This window comes from Protopterus annectens, chromosome 3.part1, assembly GCF_019279795.1.
Source record: "Protopterus annectens isolate FY-2018-M chromosome 3.part1, PAN1.0, whole genome shotgun sequence".
Classification (NCBI taxonomy): domain Eukaryota; kingdom Metazoa; phylum Chordata; order Ceratodontiformes; family Protopteridae; genus Protopterus; species Protopterus annectens.
Window position 1 is genome coordinate 350,006,071 of NC_056732.1, and position 23,919 is coordinate 350,029,989.

The 23,919-nt window shown below is 43.8% G+C and overlaps 1 protein-coding gene across 1 annotated transcript in view; it reads right to left on the bottom strand.

The window, feature by feature from the left end:
- TAX1BP1 (Tax1 binding protein 1) overlaps nucleotides 1-23,919 on the bottom strand; it is a 1,493,491-nt gene that overhangs the window by 90,462 nt on the left and 1,379,110 nt on the right. Inside the window, exon 17 of the mRNA XM_044066810.1 lies at nucleotides 3,248-3,342. Within this exon, the coding sequence (XP_043922745.1) occupies nucleotides 3,248-3,342 (95 nt within the window). The remainder of the gene's footprint in view (nucleotides 1-3,247; nucleotides 3,343-23,919) is intronic.

The window sequence follows — 23,919 nt, forward strand, 5'->3', positions numbered from 1 at the left end:
AGGAGACCAGGGAAGCCCGACCACCGAATCCCTCTAAGGAAGGTCTCGAAGAGGAGATAAGAGTAGAGGCTGAGGGAGCAGAAGGGGGGGGTATCTGTCCCTCAGCCATAGCAGAAACCATTCCCGAAGACTCCAGCTCCAAACTCTGAGGTAGAGTCGAAGGAGGAACTGCAAGGGGGTGTGGACTAATAGTCGTCTGTTGAGACGGACTATGTAGCATCTGGGCCAGTGCCTGTGATTTTAATAATCTACTGACCACCCTCTCTAAATCATGGTCAGAAAGCCTGGATGACCTGGATGATCGGCTCCGATGGCTCCGTTCCGAGAGGAGAGGAGAGGCCGGAGCCGAAAGTATCGGTTCCAAGGAAGGGGACCTGGACCTCTTCCTCGAAGGAACCATCGGAGCAGACGAACCCATGGATGCTGTCGGAGCAGACAACTTTTCGGCACCGACAGAAGGTCTCGATGCATCGGCTCCGGCCGGAGCCGATACAGACATAAAAGTAATGGTGTCGGAGCCGGTCGGCGCCGACACCGAAGCCTGAGCCACATGGTGGTCGGAGCCAGTCGGAGCCGACACCGATGTGACCGAACCAGTATCGGCACCGATAGCCATCGGTGCAGAAGGTTTGAGCAAACTAGGATCGGCTCCAGCCGGAGCCGATCTCGACTCTGAAAGAGTCGGAACCGAGGCCGCAGGCTTAGAGACAGAAGCCTGGGCCTTGGAAGACTTGGAAGTCTTAGTCGGGGCCGACTTAGCCGGAGAGCCCTCCGGTTTAAGAAGGCCCCTCAAAATCAATTTGTTCCTCCTCTCCTGCAGGACTCTCTGGCTAAAAGAATGACATATTGCACAGGAGTCCTGCAGGTGGAGAGGTCCCAGGCAGTATAAGCAAGAAGTGTGACAGTCTGTCAGAGACATCTTCTGACAGCACGAGTCACACTTCTTGAAGCCTGAGACCCTTTCCTTGGACATAGTTGTAACAACACACACACAACACAGTCCCAAGAAAAAGTTATCCCAAAATAGTCAGATAACTAACCTCTAATACACACACACACACACCCTAACAAGGGGGGGGGATGGGAGGGGATAAGGCCTGACTAAAAATATAAAGGAGTGAGGGATTTTCTAGTCAGAAGGGACTTAAATTAACTATAAACGTTAAAAAATAAAGTTTTAAGTTGAAAAGGGGGCTAAAACAGTAATATCTAAATCACTTACCAGGAGCTGGTAAAAGGAGGACCTCATCAGCGAAGCGGCAAACGAGATCTGGGTACTTACCACCTTGCATCATGGGATATGGGGCTGCCTCGAGCTGGTAAAAGTGACTCTCGAGCTTAGCAAGTGCCGAGTCGGAGCCGAGGATCGGCTCCGAACCCATCAAGCAAGAATGAAGGCGAGATTGACAACTTAACATCTTGCATTAGGAAATAGGAAAAAAAAAAAAAAAAAGAGTGAAGATCTCACTGGCAGAAGCAAAATGAAAATCTTCCATTAGCTGAAGCAACTCGAAAAACTCCCAAAAAAGTAAACTCTAAGTTACGTACCAGAAAGAGTGACCGGACAAACTGTTATGAGTTTCTGTGTTTGTCTTCATCAAATCAAATGACCTACAAGAAATATGGCCTCAAACTGAATGCCAAAAAATGCATCATCATCCCCTTTGGGGAGAGTGACGCCCCCACAAATTATCACATTAATAACAAGGTCCTAAACATGCAATCAGTCATGGGAGACTTGGGCACCCAGGTTGATAGCAAACTGACTTTGGACCACCATATTGCCTCCATTGTACGGAAAGCTTTCTACATCCAGGGACTAGGAGGTCATAACATCCCTGTATTCTTCCCTTATAAGACCCATTATTGAGTAAAATGCCTCTTTCAGCATGTACCTCACAAAGCACATGCAGCAGCTGGAGAGACCACAGAGAAGAATCCAGGACCTCAAACATCTACTCTACACAGATAGGCTAAAAGCCCTGTCCCTCTACTCTCATATAGACTCCTCGGAGGTAAACACTGTCTGGCATACAAATCAATCTCAGACCCGCCCTGACGGGACTGCTGCATATCCCAAGTCAAGCTCTACTCGAGTAACCCGCATACATGACCCCGACCTGGTCTGTGACATCAACAGGACTTGTTGGCGGGACAGATTTGTGTCCCAAAGACTCCCCCTTCTGTGGAATAGACTCCCTCTCCACATCAAGCAGAGTACCTCATTAACCCTTTTTAAGTGCAACCCGGATAACTGGATGGGAAACAAAAAATACATCCTGGGATTCCACCCGTGTCCCTGCTGGACAGGGGCATCGGGTACTGACTTGTCAGAACATGGGCTAAATTCTTGGCTAGGGTTGTAAGGGCCTCAGGGACAATAACCTAGTCACTTCTTATGATCACGCCATAACACCTGAAGCCTTTACTTGCAAAGCAAGATAAACGTCACAGTCAATCAGCTGCTGCCTTATCGCAATAATTATTAGTGTTCACCAAAAGAAGGGAACAAAACTACATAATTCCATATGACTGATGAGCGGTTGCTGCTTCCAAACCAACCACAGCTGTCCCACAGAAGAAAAAAGAAGCTGGTTGGAGTTAGCAATGCTTCATATACTATACTAGTGTATTCTCTGCATCTTCTTAGTGCACTACTGCTGTTAAACAAATATTTCTAGCTCTAAGACAAAACCATAATATCTGACAATGGAAACATACACAGAGGTCTATTTTCTTTTTTAATCTCTCAGTATAACTACTGGGTTTAAGATTATGCTTGGAAAGAGCAACAACATTTCTATGCCAGTAATAAAACAAAATAATGAGATAGTACTCTAAATATAAAGCTAATTCCAAAAGTGGGCAGAGTAAAATATACATTTGGAAACTGTTAATTTCTTACGTTGACCATGGGCCTTACACTGCATACCTTCCACTTACTTAGTTAACAAAAAATTGCAGCAAGGCCAACATCTCCCTCATTAGACAAATAAAGTTGTCACCATCAGCATATAAAACTGTCATTAAGTTAAAACAACAACTTCAGACACCTCAATTAGAAATGGGACTCTGCCACACACATGCAGACAGAAAACAAGAACTTGAATGGGGCATCTGCAATTAATCAACATTATTGCATGTTTCCTCAATAATTTTTAACACAATAATGAACCTACATTTCCTTTTTTTCAGACATGTATATTGAAAACTTCAATTCAAACATTCTCTAAACAGAAACAGTTACCTGGAATCAAAACAAAAGCCAGTACCACGTTCATGCAATAAAAATTTTGGTGGATCAGTCACTTGTTCGGTTGCAAGCACATTCTCATCTTCATCCTAAACAAAAGTAATATGATGAACAACGTAAATTAATAGCTAAAGAAAAAAAGTAAATTATTCTAGTGATTAACATTCTTGATTATTTTGCCCTTGTGAGAATGTTTCCTGTACATGCCAGTTTTTTTTTCCTGATAAAAACAATATTGCTTTTCAAACACTATTTGCTCAGTCAAGTAGAATATATGTGCTCATTGCTTTCATTTGCCATGAACTCATGAATTTTCTTTGTAGAAAGTGTAGGAATAGTGAAATCAATACTTTGACATATACTGAAAGTTGTTTTTCTTTCGGCTTTTCCTGGTTAGGGGTCGCCACAGCGGAACTCCAGTCCGCTAATGATTGGCAGTAGATTTTTTTACAGGTGCAGAGGTGCCAGCTCGATGCCCAACCTTCAACGAAGGCACCCCATTCTACATATGTCTTTTGAACGCCACTCGACGACCATGGGGAGGACATGCAGACTCCACACAGAAGGTGCTCCAGCCGAGAATCGAACGGGAGAACCTCTTGCTGTGAGGCAACAACGCTACCGCTGCACTACCGCGGCTACTTTGACATATACTGAAAGTATGCTTATTGGGGGGGGGGGTGAGCAGCAGTCACCACTGAAACTCTGTATGCACTTCATAAAGTGATTTTCTTCTTATCTTTTTGAAGGCATACTTTCAGTATTTTGAAATATACTGAAAGTATGTCTTCAAAAAGATAAGACCACTTTTGGAAGTGCACAAAGAGTTTCAGTGGTAACTGCTGCTCACCCCCCCCAATAAATAAATAAAAATAAAAACTCCCTTTAAACACTGAACACATGCACGTATCTCTGTAAACCTTGCATGATATACTGCATCTAAAATATTTTTCTTAGAACTATTGACTTTACACAACTGTTGAATCAAAAATTTCCAGACAATAACCCGAGCTACAATTATCAGTATCTCACTGAACTAGCTTCTCAAGCAGAAAAGTGGTTCATGTCTCCCCAAATTCACAAGAAAAGTACAGCTGCACAAGTCCTACTTACTTGCGGCAGTAGATTTAGACTTCCTCACTGCCTTAGTGTCATTTTGGGTTATCTGCCAAGGTAACCTAGTACTAGCTTTCAAAAGTTCAGACTCCCCTCCCTTTGTTTTTCTATGACAGCTGATTGGCTGAGCATATCCTGAGAGGGTAGCCTTCAGCTGAGACAGGCAGTGAATGTTCAAGCTTTTTTACTTCCATAAAGAAGGGGAGGAAAGTACCTGAAGCCAGAATAATCTAGCAACAGGAAATTTGCAGCCAATCACAGTACCATATAAAACCAAATTCAACGATAATAGAATCAAGGAAGATGAAACCTACCTGAATTATGCACAATCTGGGGAAGGATGGGTGGATGCTGTCACTGAGGCAGTGAGGAATTTGAACATCTACTGTTACTGGTAAGTAAAACTTGTGCAACTGTACTGTGTTCATCATTCCCACTGCCTCGGTGGCACTTTGGATAGATTTCCAAAGCTGACTCTATTCTCTCAGGATATGCTTGGCCCACCATAAGAGCTTGAAGTTCAGAGACTCACCTTGCAGATGTCAGAGTAATAAACAAAACAGTTTACCAAGTGAAGAACATGAAACTAGCCTAAAAGGCAGGTTCAAATGGAGACAAGGTCAATTTTTCAAGAACAACGTTGAGATGAAGCCCAGACATCGGTCTCTGAATGTCCACTGGCTAGGGATGATGTAAAGACTGAGGAAATTGGGTCAGCCGTGGGCTTCTGCATTGCACAAAGAGCCAAGAATCAGTACTACAACACTGACTATGAAGAGCATCAGAGATCCCAAAGAGGAGGAATTTGGTTTTGAGGGGGTCTTAAGTGGAGCACTACTTTCTCAAACTGTTTGACCACAAAAAGAGATGAAAGAGGGAGATCCATGGGCAGACAGGCTGAGATGACTGCAAGATGCACCTTGACAGATGAATAAGATAAGTTATCATTAAGCAGATCACACAAACATTTTAGAACCAGAGGGGCAGACACCAAGCCAGGCCCCCTGATATCAGTTAAGCACCACCTAGAAAACTTCTTCCTGGTCCAAAAGGGGTTACCACGATGTTTTCTGGTTAATTCTTTCTGAATCTTCAAAAGTACTTTGGGTACAGGTGGAAAAAGTGGAAAAACAAAGGAACAAGAATGCTTCTGTCTTCCAAGCATGGCTGTATGGATGACTCAAGCAGAGTTTTTCCAACTGTCTGTTTTGAAGGGAGGAGAACAGAACTATCTGAAGTGGTCCCCACATCTGGACCAAATCCAGGCAGACCTCTGTCCTGTGTTTCCGCTCATGAGAGCCCGTCTGGGATCTGCTTAGTTTGTCTTCCACTAGGTCTTGCTCTGACAGGATGTATGAAGTCTAAAGTGTCACAGAATGCTGTAAAGCTAGCTCCCAGACCATCAATGCCAAGAGGCAAAGTGGGTATGACCTTGTACCCCCTTGTTTGCTGAGGTACCACATGAAAGTGGGTACTGTCTTTGACCAATAAAAGGGGACCTGGCGACCATAAGCACTGAAAAATTTTTAAGGTCTGAATAATTTCTAACATTATTAATGTTTATGTGCTTTGTAGTGCCCAAAGGACCACATTCGCCTTGCACTTGAACTCTCCTGCACACTATCCCCTAAGCAAAATCTCACAAGTCTGTCTGGACTGATTGAACTGGGTCTGGAAGGAGAAAGGTAAGTCTGGATTGAGAGACATCTGATCCCTCCCATCACTGCAATTCTCATTTTGTAAAATCCAGCACTAGTACCTGGAACTCCAAAGAAAGCATGTGCTTTCCAGCAATTTTTTTTAAGTACCATTAAATCTTTTGCACGTGAAGTCTGAGCTGCTGAGTTTTCAGGATCACTGATACCATGGGTTATAGAATTTTGAGAAACTCTTTTGTGGAGACAGCTTCTTGAAGAAAGAAATCCCTGAAAATGTTCTAAACAGTCAGGACTATGTCTTCTGGGAGAAAAGCCATACTTTGCATCTATCACACCCCAGGAAGATAATTCTTTGTGAGGGTGTGAAACAAGACATTTGTAAGTTCAACTTGAAGTTGGAAGCAACTGGCCTATGATGAGCATCCTTCCGATTTAGAGTCACCGTGAAACAGTGGCCCAGAAAAAGGGGTTGGACCATCTGCAGGGTGAGTATTTTTAAATTTGTGTACTTTCAGAAAGGTATTTAGGTACATACACCAAATCTAAAGATTAGTTGTGTAAGAACTTACCATAACCTTAGATGTCCTTCTCTTCCACGTTGCAGTATTCATAACTGCAGGGAGGTCGCTGTCTGCAGCACCGGACATTCGGCCTGTATACCAAAGTCTTAGGAGCACGGGTATGTGCAACGTTGCCTGTCAGAGCCATAAAGAGCCGGCGGCTATAAAAGTGACGTCTGCTCATACCCACTTTAGAAATGACTGCCGCATACAGTAGTACCCTTGGGAAGCAAAAAAAAAGCTTTTCACACCCACATATGCCAGCAGGCAAGACGGCACATTATATAGGTATGCGCCTGCTGTTGTGCCCTGTTTGGATGGAGAGGGGCTAGAGGGATGCCACACAAGAAGGATAAACAGGATAAGTGGGAGTTGGGGGGGGGGACTGAATACTGCAACATGGAAGAGAAGGACATCTAAGGTTATGTTAAGTTCTTACACAACTAATCTATGTCCTTCTATTCTCATGTTGCAGTATTAATAACTGCAGCGAAAGTACCAAAGCTTTAGGTATGAGCCTGGGTGGTAGGTTGAGAGGCCTGGTCTATGCGACCCTGTAAGACTGACCTAGCAAACCTTGTTCTGGCTCTAGAAATCAAATCTAGTTTGTAATGCTTGGTAAAGGCACGAACTGAAGACCGGGTGCCTGCCTCCAGTATGGAAGTGTAGTCCACCCCCCCCCCCCAAAAAAGGCAGCTGCCCAGTAGCATGAGCTCTCACACTGGCGTTAAATCTTTTCCATGAAGGGAATAACAAGTAGAGATAGCTTTTGCAATCCACGATGATACAGTCTGCTTAGAGACTGCCTTCCCTAAGGCCCTTGGGTGAAAGGAGACAAACAGCTGGTCAGATTTTCTAATACATTTGGTCTTGTCCAGGTAATACCAAAGTTGTCTATGAACATCCAAGGAATGCAAAGTTCTTCCAGAGGAATTTTGAGGTTGAGAGAAGAAAACAGGAAGGTTAATGGTCTGATTCAAGGACAGTTCATTAACCACTTTAGGCATGACGGAAGGATTAGTCCTGAAGGAGACCCTGTCCATATGGAATATGAGGTAAGGGGGGTTTTATGAGGTAAGGGGGGTTTAGCCATCAAGGCCTGGATTTCTGAGACCCTCCTGGTGGGATGGGAGGGCCACCAGCAGTACTGTTTTCCATGTACATAGTATAAGTGATGCTGAGTGAGTTGGTTCAAATGGAGGTAGCGTGAGTTTTTCAAGGACAAAATGAAGGTCGCATGAAAGAGGAAAAGGTTTACGAGGGGGTCTGATATGGAGGACCCCTTTTAAGAAAAATGTTACCTCTAACCTGGATGCCAAAGTAGGTACTAAAGGAAGATGGCCAGAAATGGCTGACAAGTGTACCTTAACAGAAGAGTAGGTCAGTCCTGAATGCAGAAGCTCATACAAGTAGGAAAGGACCACGGGTACTGGAATAAGAAAAGGGTCCTGTTTTTTCTTTTGACACCACCTGGTGAATCTTTTGCATTATGAGACATAATTTCTCCTGGTACTAGGTTTCCTGGCCTCCTGCAGGACATTGAGTACGCCCTCTGAATATAGGCGTCTGAGGGGGATCAGAACTTTATCACCCATGAGGTGAGTCTGAGGTTGAGCACTTGAGGGTGTATGAGGGATCCCCAGTCTTGTGTGAGTAGGTTGAATTGGTGGGGTAACCTGTGGTGACTGCCCTTGGCTAGTAGGTGAAGTAGGGGGAACCAATGCTGTCTTGGCCAAAAGGGGTCACCAGCAGGATTTTTGGTTTGTCCCTCTGGATCTTCAGAAGGACTTTTTGAATCAGTCTGACGGGGGGAAAGGCATAAAGATAAAGATACATCCTTACCCAAGAAAAAGAGAAGGCTCCACTTTCCAAGATTGTGGATGTGGATCTCTTGTGCAAAACAGAGACATCTGCCTGTTCTGGGAGGAGGCAAACAGATCTGTCTTGAGGAATATCCCACTTGTGAATAAGATCCAAGAACACCTTCCTGTGAAGCATCCATTCATGGGAGGGTGCAGAGGTTCTGCTGACAGTGTCCACCATCACATTCTCTGTGGAAGGAATGTACGCTGCTTGCAGGTGAATGTGTAGTTTTGCTTCTAGGGACCAAATCTGAATTGCCAAGCTGCAAAGCTGGTAGGATCGTGTCCCCCCTGCTTGTTGATATACCACAGGACAGTCATGTGACTACTTTCAAGGTGCATGGTAGGAGAATTAGGTGGAATGTTTGTAATTCTAGGAGAAGGGCTCTCATCTCTGATACTAATGTGGTTCCTTTGTTCTGCTTGTTGTGATTTTGCAGAACTGCTCCCGAACCCAGATCTGAAACATCTGTGTAGAAGTGTTGTAAGGGTGAAGGGGTCTGCAAAGCAAAGGTATACCCTGATTGAGGTTGATGGCTGCAATCTACCATTCCAATTCTTTTTTCAGGCATGGGAGAAGGGGGAGGGTATCCAGAGGGTGGGAATGTTGGTTTCACCGACTCTTCAGAACCCATTAGAACTTCCTCATATGCAGCCTTGCCAAGGGTAGCATGGGGACCAAGGATGCAATGTGGCCTAGAACTCTCAGGAATTCCCTGGCTGATATGGTTTGGAGATAAAGAAGTGGTTGAAGGTAATGTGTGAGCGCCTCTACCTTCTGACAGGGGATGAAGGCTGCCATCTTGTTGGTTCTTATCCTGCACCCTAAGAAGACCAGGACCTGGGTGGGGGGTCTGGTGAGGCTTTTGCTGGTTCAAAGTGAACCCTAGGTCTGCCAAGGTTTTGGACACCATGTGTAGGTGATGGTGAAGAGTGTGGCAGTTCTGGTGGGTGATGAAGAGTGTGGCAGTCTTGGTGGAGGATTAACAGGTCGTCCAGGTATGGATATGTATGAATGCCCTGCATTATGCAGTGGGCGATAACTGGAGCTAGGCACTTTGTGAATACTCTGGGAGCTGTGGAGAGCCCAAATGGCAATGCAAACAATTGAAAATGCAAGGAACCCACTGAGAAGCGTAGGAATTTCCTGTAGCTGGGGTGAATGGGGATATGAAGACAGGCATCCTTCAGATCCAGGGATACCATGAAAACTTGGTGGGGAGTGAGGGGTAAGAGTTGATGCAAGGTGGGCATTTTGAAGGTAGGCACCCTGAGAAAAAGACTGAGGACTGACAAATCCTGAATTGGTCTCCAAGGACCATCTTTTCTTGGGACCAAAAACATCCTGGAGTAAAATCTCTTTGTTTGATCTAGAGTCACTCTTTCTATGGTGCCCTGAGCTACCAGCTGATCCAGAATTGGAGGGAAGAGATAAAGATGACTTGGAGGGCAGAGATAAAGTTGACTTGGAGGGCAGTGGGGTATCCCCTGGAAAAGAGGAATTGTCCACCAAGTCATAAAATCACCTTTTTGAATAATGGAGAGGATCCAAGCCTCTGAGGTGATCTTCCACCAGGAGGGTAGGGAAATGGTGAGGCAGAGGGACAGGGGGATGGAGGTGAGCAAAGGTTTGAGTCACAGTTGAGGGGCTCTGTCAGGGTCAGGTTGTCTCCAAAAGGGAATAGGGGTGGAAGAGCAGGATGGTCTAGGAGTACAGTGTTTCCCATTAGTAGAGTGTTTCCCAGACAGTCTCCGTCCCTTAGCCTGTGGGGCAATACACTGAGATGGCTGCCTCCTAACAAAAGTGGCCCTTTGAGGGTAGTTCTTATGGTACCTAGGAATAGGTGAGACTAGCAAACGTTTTAGATTTTGTAGCTCTTTGCCCTTTTCTTGAAGGGATTTTAGGAGCTCTGCAGAAGCTGAACCAAAAAGGGCCTTATTACCAAACGGCACATCCAGCAATTTGGTTTGTACATCCATAGGAAGGGGCTGGAGTCTCACCTAGGAGTATCTTCTCAGGACAGAACCTGAGGCTGCGGATTTTGAAGATGCTTTTACCGCATCATAACTGCCCTTGATGGAGTGCCTGGTCACCTGAGAGGTGGTAGAGAGTAGGGCGGAGAGTTGCGACTTCGCAGCAGAGTCTGGCACATCTGGTACAAGTTGCAGACGCTTTGGATAGGGTGTCTAAAACAAACCTAGCCATGTGTGTTTGATAATTTAGGGCTCGGATGGTTGGTGTGGAAGAAGTATAAACTTTCTTTCCTAGCCTATCCATAAATTTGTTGTCTTTGTCTATGGGAAAGAGATAGGTGGAAGGCAGTTGTCTGGATGATTTGCCTGCTGACACAGCTATGATGGCTGGGTCTGCAGGGGGGTTCCTGAACAAGAACTGTGTATCCTGAGGAACTTTATAAAACCTATCTGGATGTTTGGAAGCAGGGGGTTGAGAATCAGGGGCCTGAGATGCAGCCATAAGGGCATCATGAAAGGCAGGGAGTAAGAGAGAGACTACAGATGGGGAGGGCTGGTCCATCTGTAGTACTTCAAAATACCTCTTTTTAGATTCTGAAACATCTGAGGCCTGCCATTTGAAATGTTCTCTCATATGACAAACGGTGTCCCCAAAGGAGAAATCTTCCCCTGGAGATTCAGGACTAATAGTGCCCTCCTCCTTAGGAGTAATGAAGTCCTTGGGAGATTAAGTGTGGGAACAATAAGTAAGTGATTTCATCAGAAGAGGAGAGCTCTTCCTCTGAATCCTCTAAGGCCTGCACAGATGTAGGAGCTAGTTGGGGTACCTGAGACTGGAGGGCCTGGAAATCTCTGAAAAGATTTTGGGAAATGGCTTCCCATCCAGGAACTGGTCCTGTTTCTCTGTGTTTTCATGTTTGCTTCCTCTTAAGAGGAGTAGAATAATGTGCAGGTTTGGAAACCAACACCTGGGTTGATGGAAAGATGGGAGTAGGCCCCACCGAAGCCATGAGCTGTGGTTCCCCCTCACCATCAGGAGATGATGGCTGATCAAGCTCAGCGGACTTGCTCTGAGTTTCCGCCGAACTGGCTTCCACCATGGTTCCCGTTACTATGAAACTGACGTCTGATGGGACCCTGGGCTACCATCTGCCGCCAGAGTCTCACTGGACTCCTGAGGTGCAGCATGGGCATCAGGCCTAACTTTTTTGGCCTTCTTCTGAGGCTCCTTTTGGGGTACCATAAATATTCTGGTTTAAATCCTTTTCCTTTCTGTGGTTCAGGAACTGGTTCTATAACCCCTGCTTACAATGCGTGAAGGAGTACCTGTCTGGTCTTCAGGGTGTGGAGTATTTTCCTGAAGGGAGGAGGATTCTCTGTCCACTGCCAAAAGTACCCTCATTGAATTACTCTTAGCAACCACTTATCTGAGACTGTTTGTGACCAGGCTGCTGGGTTAAGCTAAAGCCTTGAGGAAGCTGAAAGGAGACAAGAGACATGAGGAGTGGCTGGGATGCCCTGAGCCTTAGCATAGTCATTCTTTAGCAGTGGCAAGAGCATTTTGGGAAAATAAAGTACAGTTTTGTACCTACCATAAATGTAGATGTCCGAGAGGAATGCATCTGCAGTCCTTACAAATGGGTTGTCCTGTCGTCAGGCAGCCCTTCGGTCGGCCGGATTCCAAAGTCTGGGTCTGGCTTCGGCTGGTGTCGCACTTCACCCGATGTCACTGCGGCAGTTTTTCGGGTATAAAGGCATCAGCCGACGCCATTTTCCTCAGTGTTTCTTGCCCCAGATGCCAGGTGCCCTCTTGGATGGCTAAATTTGGATAAATGTCATAGTTTCCAAATAGTAGAGAGCAAACACACAAAATAAGCATGTATGTACATATATACAAACAAATACACCATAATAGATCCCCCCCAAGCTAGCTGAAGATTGGCAAATACCCTAGGAGTACCTCAGAGGGGAAGGAGGGTGGGTAATCCTGACTGCAGATGCATTCCTCTCGGACATCTACATTTATGGTAGGTACAAAACTGTACTATGTCCTTCAAGGATGCATCTGCAGTCCTTACAAATGGGTAGAATACCATAGCTAAACTAGGAGAGGAGGAAATGAGAAGATATTATGGTGTAGTTAGGATCCCTTGCAAAACAGCAGTGGCAAAACCAGCACGGGATCTAGAGTATAGAGGTAAGTTGTAATGCTTGGCAAATGTATGCACGGAGGTCCAAGTAGCAGCCTCTATAATGTCCTTGGTAGCCACTTCTCATAAACAAGCTGTGGTAGTGGCAGTAGCCCTTGTGGAGTGAGGCCTGATGTTCTCTGGAGTTTTCTTTCCATGGTAGGAGTAACAAAATCTAATGCAATTTCCTATCCATTTGGAGATTGTCTGTTTAGAAATTGGTTTTCCTTCCTTTCCTGTTGCATATGCTACCAGAAGCTGGTCAGTTTTTCGATTGTTTTTTGTCCTGTCCAGGTAGTAGCGTAATTGTCTGTGTACATCCAAGGTATGTAAGAGCCTTTCTCCCCTGTTCTGTGGGTTGGGGAAGAATGTAGGAAGGTGGATAGCCTGATTTAAAGAGACTCTGGATACCACCTTAGGCATAAACGTAGGATTTGTTCTCATGGACACTCTATCTTGATGGAAGATCAGGAAGGGTTGTACTGCCATTAATGCCTGTAGTTCAGAGACCCTTCTTGCTGAAGTTATTGCCAGCAAGAAAGCAGTCTTCCAGGATAAGTATTGTAATTCTGCTGTTGCTGCTGGTTCGAAGGGAGGAAGAGTCAGTTTTTCTAGCACAAAGTTCAAGTCTCATGCTGCTCATGGAGGCATCCTGGGAGGTTTAACATTTTCAATTCCTCTAAGAAACTGTCTGAGCAGAGGATGCGAGAAGACAGGAGGATCCAAGCTGTATTCTGCTGAAATAGCTGATGCATGTATCTTGATGGAAGAGTAGGACAGGCCTGTATGGAAGAGCTCCGCCAAGTACTCCAGGATGTTGGCTATGTTCACCAGTGTCACATCTTGCCCTTTGCAGTACTCCAGATGAGATATCTTTTCCATTTTGCTGCATAATTCTTTCTTGTTGAAGGTCTACGAGCCTCCATGATTATGTCTTTAACCCTTTGGGATAAATTTGGGTTAATTGCTGTTATGTAATGTTCCAGGCAGTTAGCTGCAGAGTTTTTAGGTTTGGATGCAGGATGTTGTAGTTGTTCTGTGTTAGCAGTAATGGGATCAGGGGCAGTGTCCATATTTGTTCCCGGGACATGCTCCTCAGCAGTGGATACCAATGTTGTCTTGGCCAGTGTGGGGCTATCAGAATGATCCTCGGACGTTCCTCTTTGATCTTCAGAAGCACCTTGTGCATCAAAGGAAGTGGTGGGAATGCGTATGCTGTCAGGTTTTTCCAACTGAAAGATAGGAGTCCACCTTCCAAGCAAGTGGGTGGTAAGTCCTTGTGCAGAATTTCTTCAACTGGTGATTGAATGGGGATGCAAACAAGTCTATTTGTGGTAATCCCCATTCTCTTGTGATGGTTTTGAAGATGTCCGGATGCAGCATCCATTCGTGGGCATCTGTTGTAGTTCTGCTTAATATGTCTGCTAGAATGTTCTCCTTCCTGGTACATAAATTGCCTGTAACTGAATGTTGTAGCTCAGAGCCACATCCCATAGGTCCAGTGCCAGCCGGCATAGAGGGTATGAGTGTGTGCCTCCCTGTTTGTTGATGTACCACATAACTGTGGTGTTGTCTGTCCTTATCATCAACTGGCCTTCTTGGAGAAAAGGTCTGAATGCCTGGATTGCCAATTTTACTGCCATCATTTCTTTTAGATTTATGTGCAGATGCAGCTGGTCTTGAGTCCATAGGCCTTGAATGCACTTGTCCATCATGTGTGCCCCCCAACTGAGGTCTGAGGCATCTGTCGTGATGGTTTGTCCTGGATGACTTTTGCAGAAGGGCAATCCTGTGTTTGATTGGCAGGCCTGAGCCCACCATAGGAACTCTTGCTTCAGGCATGGTATCATTGGAATTTTTGTTTCTAGGCTGTGCTTGTGCTGGGACCACAAATTCTTTAGGTACCACTGTAGCTTTCTCATATGCAGCCTGGCATGAGGGACCAGTATTATGCAGGATGCCATGAAGCCTAGAGCTTGTAGCACTTTTCTTGCAGTTAGATGGTTCTGCTTTGTTAAAGCCATGAAGTAGAGTGGTAGTTGCTCTTTCTTTTCTGCAGTTAGAAATGCCATTTGTTTTGATGTGTCCAGTTCTGCACCCAGAAAAGCTATTTTTTGGGATGGAATCAGCCTTGACTTTTTTGTATTGACTGTATATCCCAGGGCTTGCAGCAGGTAGATGACTCTTTGTAAGTCTTCTGTAAGTTTGTTTTTGTTGTCCGCTTGTATCAGGCAGTCGTCCAGGTAGGGATAGATTTGAATCCCCTGAAGTCTGCAATGAGCGATTACTGATGCCAGGCATTTCGTGAACACTCTGGGTGCAGTAGATAAGCCAAAGGGCAATGCTGAGAATTGATAATGCTCTGATCCTGCAAGAAATCTGAGGTATCTTCTGCAAATTGGTCTTATGGGGATGTGCAGGTATGCCTCCTTGAGATCTAGAGTTACCAGCCAAGACTCCTTGCCCAGCATGGGAAGAAGCTGCTGTAAGGTCAGCATTTTGAATTTTGGAACAATGAGGAATGTGTTTAAAGCGGACAGGTCTAGTATAGGCCTCCATTTGTTTTCTTTTCTTGGTACCAGGAAGAGTCTGGAGTAAAATCCTTCCCTTGCTCCATAGATGGTACCTTTTCCACAGCTCTCATTCTTAATAATTGAGATATTTGTTTTAGAGCTTCTGTCCTTTGAGTAGGTGGAAGGTTTGGCATTCCTCTCTTTCCTGGTAGAGTATGGAAATGGAACCTGTAACCATGGTCTATAGTTTGCAAAATCCATTTTTCTCTTGTAATGCAGTGCCAGTTTCTTGAAAATAAGGTTAGCTTTCCGCCCAAGGGTGCTTCTAGTTGTTCCCTGGTAGGCGGTGCCACCGCCAAGTCACTGTGATTGAGTTGTTGTAGTGGTGGTGGCTGTATCCGTGCCTCGTTGGTTGTTACCCTGCCACTGGCGACCCCTGTAGGTACCCCTGGATTGGTTTCTGCCTCTAGAGCGCCTATTCCTGCCTCTTTGTGCCTTAGAGGAGTCCGGAAAGGACCAATTCTTGGAGGGCCAGTTCCTGCTAAACCTTGGAGGTTGAACTTGTAAGAAATCTTTCATTGTTTGCACAGATTTTGCTTTCTCTTCCATCTTTTTTAGCACCTGCTGTGCAGGGGAACCAAATAAATTGACCTTGTCCATAGGTGCATCCAAAAGCTTAGATTTGATGTGTTCTGGTAATGCCTGTTCTTTCAACCATGCATGCCTCCTGATAACTGTGCCAGTCATGGCTGATCTAAAGGAAGCCTCCAGTGCATCATAGCCACATTTTAAAGAATGGTTACTAACCTGCTGTATGTTATGTACCATTTCTTGAACATACTTTTTATCTAAAGATTCTTCAGAGGACAGCTTTTTAGTCAACTGGTCAAGCAAAAACTCTTGATATTGAAGCATATGGAATTGGCAGTTCAAAGCTCTAGCTGACAAAGTAGCAGAGGTGTAAACTTTTTTACCCCATCTCTCTAAGGACCTGGATTCCCTTTCAGAGGGAGGGGGTTTTTAGAAGAAGTAGCTGCTACAGCTTTAGGACCCTGGGAGATAGTCTCTGGATCCGCTAAAGGAGCCTTATATAAGTGGTGATGAGTGTCCGGGACCCTGTAGTACCTATCGGGCTTAGCAGGAGCCGGAGGTAAAGAATCAGGAGCAGTGCAAGCATCATTAAATGCATCATCAACAACAGGGAGAACTGGAGGTATAGCTAAAGGCCTATGCTGTGGCAAATGTAGGAAGGTCCTAAGCCTTTTTCTAGAGTCTGAGAAATCTTGGCCCTGCCACTGAAATTGTTCCCTCATAGCATGTAAGGTTTCCCCAAAGGAAAATTCCTCAGGAGGAGAGGCTGAAGGGATGGACTCCTCAGCATCAGAATCTTCGTAAGGAGAATAAGAAGCCTCAGGAGGGTCTGTATGTTCTGAGTCATCAGAGGAATCATCTGTGGATACTGGCTCAGGGGGCTCTGCTCTAGGCCTCTTTTCTGGAGGAGGGAGAGAGGCCCTGTCTGGATGAGGCTGGGCTCCACGGATTAAAGAGATGAGATCCTCAGCCAAAGAAAGCATATGGGAGCTGGTGCTGGGCCTGTGAGAGGGGGGCTTGGCAGGCACAGATTTTGATGCTTTGGCTGCTTTAGCCCTGGCAAAGGCCTTAATAGACATGGCTGGAGGAGGCCTAGCAGCTCCACGTGCAGGGGTAGAGATATCCAGGGGAATGGTGTCTGATAAATCCTGTGAAACCGCAACAGAAGGTTGGATTTCAGAAGCCGTTTCTACCAGGTTTGAAGAGGCCTCGGTAGAAGGCAAGTTATCGGCTGAAGAAAGAACCGCTTGCTCGGTTTCGGCCGAAACAGAGACACTCGAGGTTTGCTTAACCGCGGTTTCGGCCGAAACCGCGGACCGCGAGTGTTGGTCCTTTTCTTTGCGTTTTTTGGTTATTTGCGTAGTCGGAGGATCCGACGGCATAATGTAGGCAAAATCGGAGCCGAAAATCTGCTCAGCAAAGTCCGACTGACATCTAAGCGTCCGTCGGTTAAAAGAAGCACAGGCTAGACAAGCTGCTACGTCGTGGTCTGGGCCTAAACAATGTATGCAATAGGAGTGGAAATCTTTATGAGGTATTTGTTTCCCACAAGATAAACAGTTATTAACTTTCTCTGACATCGGCTGAGGCAAGAAAGAGTCCCCAACGGGGTACTTAGCTTTATAGAAGTCTTCGAAGTAGTATTCGGTAGTAGTAATCTCTGGATCTGACCGACCGGCACTTGCGAACAGCTTCTGCTTCGGGCACCACGCGGCAAGAAAGACTGAGGAAAATGGCGTCGGCTGATGCCTTTATACCCGAAAAACTGCCGCAGTGACGTCGGGTGAAGTGCGACACCAGCCGAAGCCAGACCCAGACTTTGGAATCCGGCCGACCGAAGGGCTGCCTGACGACAGGACAACCCATTTGTAAGGACTGCAGATGCATCCTTGAAGGACATCTCCTTTTTTTGGTTTGGAAGCATCCTCATCCCATTTCCTCTTGGTACCCTGACTCTTATTAGGCTGCAATTTTTGTTTGTTCTGCTCTTTGAAGTTGGACGCCTAGTTAGGGGAGAACCTATTAATATGAAACATTCTAGATGCCCCATGTATCAATTTATCTCTATCATCCCACTATTAGAGAATCTAGGTAGTAGCAAGATCAAATTCAGAACTTAAAGGAGCATTCAAGATCTAATTTTTTGAATCAGAAAAATTCTAGTTATGTAACCAAACAAAGCTCAATACAATAGAAGTAGCAGCATTTCTAGAAATAGTGTCGGCACCTTCCAACACATTCCTCAAAGCATCTTTTGAAACCCTAGTCACATTACAAACAATCTCATTCATATAACACTTCAGCAGGCAAGGATATAGAAGTCATGTAAACTGTAAGCACATTGCAAAATAAATGTCCACATGAAATCCTGATAATTTACAATTTTAAAGACTAAATTACTAGACTAAGCCAACTTTTTTCCCTCCGATTCTAATCACTTGCCAATTTTATCTGTAAGTGCAGGGTTAGAAGAAGCCAAGGCATTCTTTTTAGAGTTGGCAGATGGAGAATCCCCAGTTGGCTCAGCTGGCAAAGGAGCAAAGAGAGCTGCAAAATCAGAGTGTATTTTGTATTTCCTCACAACCGTTTTAGGAACTTGTTCACTAGCCAAAGGCTTTTACATGCAGTTTTATACCCATCTTTTAAGGCCGGTAACAGAGGAGGAACAGCCAAAACATTTGGAATCATATCCTTAACAAGAGCATAAACTCTGCCGGTCTCTGGTGCAACTCCAGATTGCTTCCAGGCAAATACATCTCTAAGCCTAGCTAACATCTGTGAAAAGGAACAATTGCTTGGGTTTATGAACCTGTTCACCTTCTGAAGAATCAGACTGGAAGGACTCAAGAGTGTTCACTACTGCCTGTATCAGAGATCCCATCAAAATCTATAGCAATAGACTGATCTCTAGAGAAAGTAGCCCCATAGTCATTCTGAATAAAACACAGCCTCAGAGATTAGTGGACTGCAAAACTCTCTTAGCTAAGGAAACCACATCAGCCCTATACATGGTAATGACCTGACTGTCATGTTGTGAAGTTTGTTTTTTCTTACAATGAACTACACTAGAGGACAAAATATCTGGGGGACAGAGTACCCCAGACCTCTCCTGCACCTAACGGGTTTGATTCTTTCATACCTGAACCAGGTACTGGAACAGCCCCAGAAGATGTGTTTGACATCCATACCAAAGCGGGCTGCAGGCTCACGCCAGAGGGTGACAGGAAACAAGTGGTCTATGGGCTTGCTACAGGCAATAACAAATGCACAACCCATAGCTAAGGCAGGTTTTTGTTGATTTTTTTTTCTTTTTAGGTGCAACTGTATTTCACTGCAGGTGGGGGCTAGCCATATCAGAATCCATCAAGTCAAAGGAAAATCAACGGCCAGAATAATAGACTGACACTATTAAGGGCTGACTAAAGACAGCAATAATGCTAACTATAGAAAATATAAACACATCAAAGACTAAATTACTAGACTAAGACAACTTTTCCCCACACAGCAAATAGGGCTAAACTACATAAAACACAGCAGAAACGGTTTAAATTCTGCTGAGCCTTGTTCTACAACCTGCACAGTTAGTAAACAGCACATATAGTCATACTACCAAGTAAAACTCACTTGTCCAAATAGTGACACAAAATCAAATATATGCCCTCAAATCCAAAACAAACCTTTTAAAACAGAACAAATAAGCACTTACTTAGACATTCCCTTGTCAGAAATGAAAAAATCTCTAGAGAAAATCCAAATAAAGTAATCTGCTGAAAAATCGCAATTTAACATTAAAAACTGCTACAGCAGTGTTTAACCAATAGTAAATACCATAACAATGAAGATAAGAGGAAAAATGAATCATTTTCCTGTCAAAATTTAAAAATGAAGCAGATAAACAGAAACAGGAGGCCTAGTGTTTAGCTGACACCACAGAATCTTCAGTTTCCCAGTTGTTGTCAAGTTCCCCAGTACAAATCATAAAACACTTTAGAAAACCCCCATAACTGCTTAAAATCTGTATTAAGCATACAAGCAAAACAATAGTAAGTTAGAATTCCGAAAGGAATTAAAGAACAGCAATAAACAGCAAGAACATTAAAATAAAAAGCTAACAAACATAAATATATCAAATGTATATAATTATAAAGAGGAAGGGAAGTTTCCAAAGTGAAACTATTGGCATCTGGAAACTATAATCCATTAATGCATGCTGTTGAGGAGATTCAACTGTCAGTCTTACAGCTGGGCAGTAAAAGACTGAATAACTGAATTTCTGTGACAGGGGTCAGGTTTCTCCTGATGGGAGGGGCTTACTCAATCCCTTATGAGACAGAGTAAGAGGAGTGGATTCTGAGTTCTGGAAAGCTGCCAGAGTAGGCTTGTGTAGGCACAGAACCCATATGCCACTGAGGCAGTTTGAATGATGAACATCTCAAATATCAACTTTGTGATCACTACACTGTAATATGACCTCATTATTGTAATTCTCATTTCTGCGGTGGTGGTGCTGCGGTAGCGTGGTCGCCTCACAGTAAGATGTTGTCCTGTTCGATTCTCAGCTAGAGCGTCTTCTGTGTGGAGACATGCATGAATGGGCATACCTTTGTTGAAGGTTGTGCGTCAGGGCCGGCAACTCGGCACGTAAAAATCTACTGCCAATCATTAGCGGACCGGAGATCTGCTGTGGCGACCCCTAACCGGGAAAAGCCGAAAGACACAACAACATTGTAATTCTCAATTCTTGCTGTAATACAACTCAAACTGACACTTACAAAATCTGCTGCTTTATGTCCCTGCCTTACAGCAGGAGATGCCTTGTATGAAAATTATCTAATTTCCACTTATTGCCACTACCTTGTTCAAACTTCTGTAAATTAATGTTTGCCCATCTTATCCAGCAATTGAATAAAATCTGTATCTACCCACTTGAGCCACAGGCCCAAAACATCCAGAACTTCAAGAGGCCTTTTTATGGAATATAGACAGCAGAAAACACTTTTTAAAACTGCTGCAACCTGGAACAGGCTGCCATTAGAAATAAGCAAAATTATGTGATTTCTTGAGTTAATTCAGAGAACATCTAAACAGTACAGTGGATGGAATTTAGCAAAATGTAACTTGAGCTCAGATCATGGCTTGCCAAGGATTTTATTGTTAAACCCATTCAAGGGTTATTCTGGTTGCCCTTTCTTCATCGTACTGTGAGTCAATCTTGCCTCTTGCTAGTGCATTATTTATTGTAAAGTGTCAGTTTGTATTTCAGTAACTGAGCTTATTCATCGGTTCTATACACCATGACATATTTTGTTGATTTGCTGTGTACTGAATGATATGGTGTGCATCTGGCCCACACTGTGGTTGAAAGGGGTCATGGGCCATTTCACCCAACTGGAACAGAAATAAATAAAACAGTATGAAATGTGTGCCATAAGCTAGCAAAATATTCTGCACAGGAGACTTGAAATGCAGGATTCCTCTAAAAAAACAGCTTTATTGCAAGTAGACTTTCATGGGAGGCCAAAATGGCTATTAAATAAACCTGACTGTGCATAACCAAAGTCCACCAGCAAGAGCAGCCAGTTGAAAACAAGGCTTAGCTCAAAGAAGAAGGTATCCTGTCCGCTCTATCCATTAAATGGCCAAAGGACAAATGTGCAAGTCATGTGACTTGTTTCCTAACTGCTAATACAGTCTGGGAAACGTGAAGATGCACCAAGTCTTGCTACAACTTAGAAATTAGGTGCCAATAATGTGGCATGAAGAATTTCCTGCGAAAGTAGGGAATCCAAGCTTAAAGAGGGTGGGCAAACTGCTAGGCTATGAAACTGAATTAACAGTCTAAGCAAACAATAAGACATGAAAATCACCTTTATCTTCTCCATCTAAACATTTACCAACAACCTCTGACTTACTGGGAGAAGGGAGGAAATGCATAAATAAATCTGTTATAAATAGATGAAGAGAGGAAATAGAGCCACTCAGAATATGTCACTGTGCTCCACTCTGGCTTTGCAGAACTGTAGCTCTTAAGCTTCTCTCCAGAATTTGTGGAACAAATGGGCAAAATATGGACCACTTACTAAAATCTTCCCAACAGCTTCAACTAAGAAGCTCTCAGGATTGTTAGTGTTTTATTTATTACTTACTTATAAAAGTTATTTTGATGAATTAATAAGATTCTGTATTATTTACTATGGTTATCAGTTAAAAAAATCTTAATGAATGTAAAACAGACACCTTTATTGTGGAACACTGACAAATATGGACTTAAAAACTCAAAATGAGGAATATTTCTCGTAATGAGGTACACTTACTTGAGAGACATATTTAAAACTGACATTTCTGTGTGTTTTTAGTTTGGTGGCAAAGAAGCATAGTTCTGTATCCCCCCAAACTGTTAGACATGAAGTTTATGTTGATTCACAATCTTAAACACAAAGAAATGGAATTTAGCCCTACTCAAGTTCACTACAAAGATGAAGATTCTAGGAACACAGCTGGCTTTGGTGCAGTCTGACTACCAAGAACCACATTTTCATGATTACCTTCAGCATAGGATACAAGCCTGTGCTCCCTGCTAGCTTAGTTAGGACACCATTCTGATTCTCTGCTCCAAGTGCAGTTTTTCTAGAGTTTCAAGTGATCCTGCTTCACCTTGTGCCCACTCCACAAAGCTAATATGTTGAGGAGGAGGGCAAGAGTACTATTATAATAGCTATTACCTAGAACAATGTTTGGAGACAGAAGCTCCTTATAGCTTGAGGAGTTGCCAAAATGTATTTGGTACAAGACTGCGTTTTCTTCTAAGCAAGTCAAAGGACTGCCTGCCTTAATGAGAGCACAACAATACTGCTAGACAGACTACAATGATGGAAGATGTAGCTTGTGGGCAATTGCAACTACGCTCGGATATTAAAAGAACATAGACTGACTTGGCTAATACCACAGATGTCTGGTTTGCACATCCAAAAAACAATCATTAAGACTACCTTTCTGCAATGTGTAGCTGTTAACTATTTCAACACTCGGATTATGACATGAGTAGTGTAGAGGACTGCCTACAGTGAAGAGAATGAAATAGGGAAGAGGCAGTCTTGTAGTTCAAACTAAGAACAACTAATGGATAGCACGTGTGCATGTATGTGACCAGGCAGCAATGCCAGTCTCTCTTCAGTACAAGTAGGGTTTGCATTCTTACACAATGAACACAACAAATAATTTCAGGACCACAATCAGAGAAATTCCCAGTCTTTCAGAGAAATGACAAACATAGAAAACATATAATACCCTTCTACACACACACTCCTCTGCACCATTGTTCTGTCACCTTCCGATCCACATGGATTACAACTCCTTTTAAAAATGCGTCAGTGCAAATCAATGGAATGATTTGTCTTCAGAACAAAATTTTCCATGTAATGAAAGCTAGAAATATGAGTGCATGATGTTGTTAGGAAAGGCCAAGCTTATAACATTTTTTATTTTAAAATCAGTAGGAATCTGATTTTGCTTATTTTTTTATCTCTGTCCTTGGGCAATTTGGATGCAATTATATCCTAAACTAAACTAGTGAAATAATTACCCTACTGTTTATCATTAAAATAAATTGGAATTAGGATCCAGAAGTGAAACACATTAGCATTCAGTCTCCCTTCTGACAAAGTCAAACAGCGAACTGTCAAAAGATAGCCAATCCATGATCTGTTATTACCATCTAGACTGTTGGACGAGTTATTTACATCCAAATAATCTCTTAGCATATGGGTGATTTTTGCTCATTTGCGTGAATGCATCTAGTGAAGAGGCAGCTGTCTCAACTAAGATTAATTCATCAGCTTTAGGTGTGACTACTGAGGTGAAGTGCACATTAAGAGGGCTGTGTATTGTGTTTCTGAGCAGTGACTGCTGAAGTCAATACCCAATCACACTTTTTGTTTTTTTTTTAACATACAGACTGAAATACCTCTAAGTGTACTACTAAAGAGGGGAGGGAAAAGCAAGGGATGTATTGTAATTGCTGGGGAGGGGGAGGGTACAGCAGGCAAATATAGGATAAAGTTTCCCCGGTGATTCTACAGGATGCCCTGAAGTATAAAAGGGTGCAGGATTGCTCCTGCATGGGACAAGAGAGAGAGGCTGTATCTGGAGTGTTGGGATGGGGTGTGACTACAAATACTGGTGCAGCAGAGGAATGTCAGTCCAT